This window comes from Protomyctophum bolini (assembly GCF_963924005.1).
Source record: "Protomyctophum bolini genome assembly, chromosome: 11".
In the NCBI taxonomy this organism is placed as follows: Eukaryota; Metazoa; Chordata; class Actinopteri; order Myctophiformes; family Myctophidae; genus Protomyctophum; species Protomyctophum bolini.
In genome coordinates, this window is record NC_137872.1 from 542649 (window position 1) to 550902 (window position 8254).

Sequence of the window (8254 nt, forward strand, 5' to 3'; positions counted from 1 at the left end):
TTATTTAGTAATTTAATTGACTGCACCATTGAGCAGTTACACTGCTCTGTTTATGCATTTGAATATTCTAGTGGGGCCATAACCTCGACAGCATACATTGTATGTTTGTTTTATTTTACACTTGCCGTGGCAAACTGGCAATATAAATGTATGTTTTCCCATGCCAATAAAGCCCTTTTGAATTGAATTGAATTGAGGGGGAGAGAGAGAGACAGAGAGAGAGACAAATATCGAAATAGAAAATGTAGTAAATAATTATCATCAAGCTAGTTGTGTCTGTATTGATTGTATGCAGTACTGTATATTATACATTATTAGATATTTACATATTTTTGTGTTCTAACATTTACCTCACTGACTGAGACACTGACAGTTTACACTTAACACTTTCTTGCTTAGCTTATTAGGTTTAGAGAAGATTAGCTTTGACATTTACAGTACTTCCACAGTACAGTACCAGATAGTCTCACCCTGTGATTTGTGGTTGTGTGTGTGTGTGTGTGTGTGTGTGTGTGTGTGTGTGTGTGTGTGTGTGTGTGTGTGTGTGCGTGTGCGTGTGTGTGTGTGCGTGCATGCGTGTGGTGTGTGCGTGTGGGTGTGTGTGTTCTATAGCTTCACCTGGATGTCGTCGAGGCTGGAGAAGCACCTGCTGAACGTGATCACCGGCCAGGCCGTGGACACCTTCGACCGGCTGTTCCGGGAGCTCTACTCCACCTCCTGCGCTGTGGACCTCCGGCCCGTGGCCTCGGAGGTCGCCCCGGAGCCGGAGCCCCTCCTGGTGACGGTGGCGGCGGAGAGGAGACCCTCCGCCGACCTCGCCAGGAAACTCTACAGTCCCAAATACGCCCTGGTGGCCGCGGGGCGCAACAACAGCTCCAGTCCCGACTCCTCCTCCGACAGTCCCAAAGACTCCAACTCCGCCGTGCTTCTGGACTCCAGGAAGAACGCGACGAGGAAAGCTTCTCTGAAAGCCGCCGTGGAGCCTCCCCCCCTCCACCCCGGCCTGGCGCACCTGGAGAAGGCGTACCTGATCCCCTATCTGCCCACCTGGCCGGAACCCGACCCTCCCAGCGACGTGATCGGCTTCATTAACATCATCGACTCCAGCCGGCCCGTCCAGGTCCACCTGCAGCGCTCAGAGATGTTCGGAACCAGCCAGGCCATCCGGTTCAGCAGTCCGTTCAGCGCGCCGGAGCAGAGCCCGCCGGAGGAGCTGGCCCAGCCCAAACAATTCTCTAAATACAAAGACGTCGAGGACATCGAGGACACGAACGCTGAGCAAGAACAGACCCGCCGACTCGATAGCGGGCCTTCTGAACTCGACCCTGAAGCACTACCGACTGAACGGGATGTGCAGACACACACCGACGCACCCACGCACACCGAAACGGACACTACGAAGGTCGACGCACCTCTCGTCGTCGTCGGCGTCAACAACAACGCGTCCACTAGTCTCCATTCTGGATGCAAAATGCTCACCGAGCTGACGCACTCTGTCAGCACCACGAGCAGCGCTACGGCGGAGCCCCTCCTCCCTGTGTTCGCCGTGCACACCAGACCTGTCTCGAGCACACACACCCCCGAGCACGACCCCGCACTGACCTCTGACCCCTGTTCCTCACGGGTCAACGCTAGGCCCAAAACGCTGCAAACAGAGGTTGTGTCAAAGACGTACAAACATGCAGAGGCCGTAGTGGGACGTATGAGCGTGCAGCCTCTGTGTCCGCCACACCCCTCCTCCATCACCAGTCCTCTCGTCATGATGACGGTCCCGACACCTCCTGTCACCACCTCCTCCGTCATCTCTGCCTCTGTGTCAACTTCCTTCATCTCCTCCGTCGTGACCACTCCGGCCTCGACTCCCATGTCTTCTCTCTCCACCTCTTCGCCTCTCCACGTGGCCCTCCCTGTCCCCAAGCCTCGAACTGTCCAGCTGGTCATTAAAGACGGCGCGGGCAGAGCCGGCGTGGACGTTTCCGAGATCAGTGTGGTGAAAAGAGCCGGTGCCGGCCCACTGGTGCCCGGTGCTGGCCCACTGGTGCCCGGTGCCGGCCCACTGGTGCCCGGTGCCGGCCCACTGGTGCCCGGTGCCGGCCCACTGGTGCCCGGTGCTGGCCCACTGGTGCCCGGTGCCGGCCCACTGGTGCCCGGTGCCGGCCCACTGGTGCCCGGTGCCGGCCCACTGGTGCCCGGTGCCGGCCCACTGGTGCCCGGTGCCGGCCCACTGGTGCCCGGTGCCGGCCCACTGGTGCAGCCCGCCACTCAGACCCAACCCGGTGCTGATGTTGTTGTACGGCATTCTGACGTGCCAAATGAGCTGCAAAGTAAAAGCAGAATAAAAACTGGGGCACAAACAGAAACTGGGAACGTGTCCCGAAAATCCAAAGAAGAGTGCTATAATATGTCACAACAAACGGGGGCCGTGAGTAATGAGATCTGCAACGCCGTAACTGGAGCGCGGAGTCACCGCCAAGACAGCCAAGAAGAAGGATCACAAGTGACCCCTAGAGGGACCAGAACACATGAGGCCCAAACACACATTTCGAGTAGCGATAAATTACAAAAAGAGAACATGACCGTGAAAGGAATAAGACGAACAGAATGTGAGACTGCGATATTATTAACCGACACCCGCCGCGTTACGGCAAAGCCGTCCTCGCTAACACGTGCCGAGGTCACAGGAAGGCCGTCGACCAAACGCTCTGAAGCTCCGAATGAAGACACACAACCAAAGGAGGTTCTGAGAACCAACGGCAAAGGAGGAAGCTTTGAGAACGGATTAATGCAGCCACAGAACAACAAAGGCCTGATGCCTGATGTGGTGAACTTTGTAAACCATAAAGCTGGCACCACGCACGATTCCTTTTCGGCCAACCACGTCGTGCAACAAAGACATCCTCCAGACGTCGGTACTCCTCGTTCACAAGTAATGAAGCAAAACATTGCCGACGGTGTCGTCGTGCAACCGACTGCCGCGGCGGACGTGCCTGACAGCACCTTGCACACGGTAAGCACTCGGGCGCCGCGTGAGCACGGCACGTTACAGAACTCCCAAGCTCGCTCGGGCGTAAAGGCAGCCTCGGGCGTAAAGGGAGGAGCCTCACTGTGCTTACAGATCCCCCCCGACTCGTCCGCTCGCCCAGCAGAGCTGCCCTCCTCGCCCACAGACTCCACCACCTCGGAGGAATACTACGACTCGTATAGCGACTCCGGCGACTTTTCATCCCGTGACCCTGTGGCCGATACGACCACTACCAGTGCTACTACTCCTGTTAATACTACTGCCACTTCTGCTTCTACTAATACTACTACTTCTACTCATATTTCTACTGCTACCTCTACAGCAGCTGCTGCGACTAGGCCTGTTACTACTACAAATACTGCTACTGCTAGTACTGCTACTCATATTAATGCTGCACCTACCACTACTCGTAGGCCTACTAATACGACAACAACGACTCATCCTCCTGTTACTACTACTACTACTACAGCTACTGCTCCTACTACTACTACTACTACTACTGCTACAGCTACTGCTCCTACTACTACTACTACTAGAACTACTACAGTCAGTACGCACGTCAGTACTACGTCTACTAGTATAGATAGTTCCGCACATGTGATTAGGAGAGGTTCTTCCACTGCTTCACCTTCCATTAAAGACAGCGTTAACCTCAACGACACACGACACACGTGCGTCTCTACGAAGGCGACATCGCCGCCCCTGGCTGCGTCTATCGTCTTGTCTCTGAGTTATACGCCCCCCCCGGTCTCCAGCACGCCCCTAGCTGTGCCCTACACCACCCCCACCCCCCTAACCGCCTCCAGCCCCATGCCCAGAACTCCTCCTGCCAGGGCGGGGGTGGTTCTGGCCAAGCCCTCGCTCGTGGCCCGGGAACCGGCCGAGGAGCGCCCCATGTCCCCTAATAGCTTGCGGTGGAGGATAGAGGAAGAGCAAATAGAAAGAGAAGGGCCGGTGTGTGAAATGCTGTCGCCGGCCAACATGGGACTGGTTGGGCTTTGTGCGGGAGAGAAGAAGGCGGGGTCACAGGGGTCGTTTACTGGGACAAAAAAGAGGCGAAGGGAGTCGCCCGCGCATAGTGTACGGTCAGTAGATTCACCTGCTCATAGTTTAAGGTCAGTAGATTCACCCGCCCATAGTGTACGGTCAGTAGATTCACCCGCTCATAGTGTACGGTCAGTAGATTCACCTGCTCATAGTTTAAGGTCAGTAGATTCACCCGCCCATAGTGTAAGGTCAGTAGGGTCGCCCGCCCATAGTGTGAGGTCAGTAGATTTGTCCTCTCATGATGGATCGAAACATGAGGGGGAGGAGTCTCCCACAGAGGAGGACATGCAGGGACAGACAGATCTGTCCTCCGGCTGCAGGGACAGGCTGCTGTCTGCAGACGCTGCAGCCCAGACGCCTGCAGCGCTAGGAGGACCCGGAGGCGTGGACAAGAGAGACAGGCCTCCGTCTGCCAGAGAAACAGCAGGAAAGAAGGTATTAAAACTAAAGCATTATTTCAATTGGTTGTTATCTTAATGCAACTGAATGTAGCTTGTATTTAAATATTCCCACATCTCTGGGCCCCCCCACCCAGTTTTTGACAACTCTGGTGTTGTATAACGTGTACTTTTATCTCAGAGAAGGATCTCAGTTTGGTGCCACACCATAGAGCTAAAACCTATAGCCTTATCGACGCAGATATAAGATGATAAAACCTATAGCCTTATCTCGACTCAGATATAAGACGGTAGCGCTCCCTGTCATCTCTCGTATGGTGCAAACTGTTGTCATCATTTAAAAGTGCATCTTTAATGTTTGAAACCATCTCTAAGTGTATAATCATTTCCATATACTGGAAGTTCATAGCTGACTATACTAAATAGTCGCTTGCCACACATGCATGCAGCCAGCATGACAGGACGTACAGTAAGTGTTGAGTAGCCTGTGTGGTGTACTGTACTGTACTGTACTCACACAATGCATTGATTGTATACATTCAGTATGTATACATTAAATTGTATACATTCAGTATGTATACAAGTAAGACGCGCAAACGCGGGAAGCGAACGCAGCTCGTACATATTTGGGTTTTTTTTAAGATTTATTTTTAAGTTATTTTTTTTTTAAGTTAAGTTATTTTTAACTTAGCCATAACCATATAAGGAGTCCCCAAAGCAGCTATACGTCCAAATATGGAGTGTGTTGCATCAATCACAAACAAATCACTCAGCTCCATATATGGGCACAAAGGGGGGACACACAGACACACACACACACACAGACATGATCTGCTAGGTCTCATAGTAAGTGCTCACTGCGTTCGCAACAATGCACGTGCATTACAATTACTGCGTGGGGTAATAATATTATGCACAGCCATAAGCTTCAGACTGAGTGTAAATTATTAAAATGCCTTTTTAAGGGGAGAGGAGCAGGGCAGGGTCCCGTTTGGCTTCTCCATCGGCGTACTGTACTGTACAGTACAGAAGGGCCTCAAAGACAAGATGGTGAAAACGGCACCGCTGGCACCCAAGAAGAAGAGAAGCTCCGCCTCCAACCCCCCCCCCCCACTTAAGGGTATACTTTACTTTAAGTAAAGATGGAGTGCCACACATTTTTCCCCACCCTAAAACATGATCATCAGGTATTATTACAATAAAAGGGGGAAGAACTTTTTTAAAATATGTAAATATCTAATCATTTATAATATATACTGCATACAATCAATACAGACACAACTAGCTTGATGATATATAACTATATTACTGTTTACTTCATTGGGCCCGTTTGACTGTCGAGGGTTCAGCCTCCAGGAAGAAACCCTGAATACAAAGTTAATACACCATTGCACATAAAAACAACTCCAGGGTGTCTAATGAAGTACTGTCACCTCATAGACACATACAGTAGACTCCAGGGTGTCTAATGAAGTACTGTCACCTCATAGACACATACAGTAGACTCCAGGGTGTCTAATGAAGTACTGTCACCTCATAGACACATACAGTAGACTCCAGGGTGTCTAATGAAGTACTGTCACCTCATAGACGCATACAGTAGACTCCAGGGTGTCTAATGAAGTACTGTCACCTCATAGACACATACAGTAGACTCCAGGGTGTCTAATGAAGTACTGTCACCTCATAGACACATACAGTAGACTCCAGGGTGTCTAATGAAGTACTGTCACCTCATAGACACATACAGTAGACTCCAGGGTGTCTAATGAAGTACTGTCACCTCATAGACACATGAAAAACTGGAAATATACAAAAATTGTGGCACTCCATCTTTAAGTAAAAGTATCAATGCTGCAATATGGAAATATACTCTGTTACTAAGTGACAGTCTGGAATTATAAGAATTTAACTTGAGTACAAAAGTATTGGCATCAAAATGTACTTAAAATACCAAAAGTAGAAGTAGTCATTGTGCAGTATGTCCCATTTCACAAGTTTTCAAATGTATGAAGATAGCCGATCTACAAGCTTGTAGATCGGCTATTTTCAAATCGCCGAAAGGTGGGACTGAAGTGGTCAATGTACATTTTATAATAATAATAATCATTGATTGTATACAGTGTGTATTTTGTGCACGTGCATATAGTTACTGCGTGGGGTATTATTATTATTATACATTATATGTGCACAGCCACGCTTCATTGAGTTGAAAGTCAAAAGCAGACTGAGTGTAAATTAAAATGACGTACTTTTTAATGAGCCATCTGTTCACAGACATGGATGACAGGAGGATTTATGAGTTGGTAAAATATTGATAGAATCCCAAATTAAAATAGGTGACATTCACTCACTCACTCACGCCCCAAGCAACTTTTTGTTGTTTTTGATTTATTATTTATTCATGTTTTTAAACTTGGTTCAGTCGTCCAGTATTTAAAAGTTAAAATGAAGGCTCCCTTTCTCACCTGATGTTCTCACCTGAGCCATTAGCAAATATTATGCAATGCAGGTCACATGTCAGCGCAATCATGAGGATGGAAGAAATGGTGTTTGTGCAGTAATGGAAATATAACGTTTTATGTCTAATGTATTTGTTTCCTTCCCTTCCAAAAACCTCCAGCTTCTACGACTCACCTACGGATTGCCTTCCCAATCCCGCACGCCTCAGACCTCCAGACCGGCCCGGCCGCTCAACCCTCCACAGACCGCCAAGACAGCGCTCCACCACAGCGGCCCCCAGACTCACGATAACACCCCGGCTGCTCCACGCAGAGTACCGCCACCCAGGAAGGCCCCCCTGATGCCTGTGGGTCAGGGGTCAGGGACCGCAGCGGGCAGTAGGAGACAGGAGGAACCCCACAGTGGGTCAGGGACCACAGCGGGCAGTAGGAGACAGGAGGAGGAACCCCACATCAGCCGAAGCACCACGCTGCATTCGCAGCCTCCGGGAACAGCAGCACCGACGAGGACCGGACAGACGCAGTACCAGAACCAGAGAACCACAGAACCTCCTTACCCGCCCAAGCCCCCCCAAGCCTCCCTCCTCCAGAACCAGCCTCCGTACCCCAAGCCCCAGGCCTCCTTCCTCCACTCACATTCCAACTTGCAGTCAAAGGTCCCGCCGCAGTCACAAGTGGTCCTCTCCCCTCCCCAGAACCAGACCCAAGCTCCCTCCCAGGCCCAGCAGCAGCTTCCCGGTTCCAAGCAGGGCTCGGAATCCGGGGGGGCCGGGGGGTCTGTGGAGGGAGAGGAGGACCAGGGGAAGGTTCCGTTTGGCTTCTCCATCGGCAAACTGTACAGTCTGAAGGGCCTGAAGGACAAGATGGTGAAAACGGCTTCTGCACCGGGGGCAGCGCCCAAGAAGAAGAGAAGCTCCGCCTCCAACCCCCCCACACAGGGACATAAGGGTACGGGCTAGGCTCCGCCTCCAACCCCCCCAACACAGGGACATAAGGGTACGGGCTAGGCTCCGCCTCCAACCCCCCCAACACAGGGACATAAGGGTACGGGCTAGGCTCCGCCTCCAACCGCCCAACACAGGGACATAAGGGTACGGGCTAGGCTCCGCCTCCAACCCCCCCAACACAGGGACATAAGGGTACGGGCTAGGCTCCGCCTCCAACCGCCCAACACAGGGACATAAGGGTACGGGCTAGGCTCCGCCTCCAACCCCCCCCAACACAGGGACATAAGGGTACGGGCTAGGCTCCGCCTCCAACCCCCCCAACACAGGGACACTAGCAGGAGGTGGAAAACATTACTCACATCTTTTTACTTTAAGTAA

At 51.5% G+C, this 8254-nt stretch overlaps 2 protein-coding genes across 3 annotated transcripts in view; both read left to right on the forward strand.

Moving 5' to 3' along the window:
• The window catches only part of LOC308324391 (uncharacterized protein), a gene marked incomplete at its 3' end in the record, with an annotated part of 21091 nt that extends 17303 nt beyond the window's left edge, over positions 1–3788 (forward strand). The window contains exons 4-5 of the mRNA XM_080776435.1: positions 613–3257; positions 3778–3788. Of these exons, the coding sequence (XP_080632561.1) occupies positions 613–3257; positions 3778–3788 (2656 nt within the window). The remainder of the gene's footprint in view (positions 1–612; positions 3258–3777) is intronic.
• A 128-nt stretch (positions 3789–3916) lies between these two features.
• On the forward strand, positions 3917–7902 carry LOC308323231 (uncharacterized protein; the record flags this gene model as incomplete). Of its 2 annotated transcripts, XM_080774920.1 has the most annotated exons (3): positions 3917–4137; positions 4258–4504; positions 7091–7902. In XM_080774920.1, 3 exons carry the CDS (start codon positions 3917–3919, stop codon positions 7886–7888), a joined length of 1266 nt encoding a protein of 421 aa, XP_080631046.1. In that variant the 3' UTR covers positions 7889–7902. The 2 variants fall into 2 exon arrangements, with proteins under 2 accessions (XP_080631046.1, XP_080631045.1); XM_080774919.1 differs by having other exon boundaries at positions 3917–4504.
• Between the last annotated feature and the right edge of the window lie 352 nt (positions 7903–8254).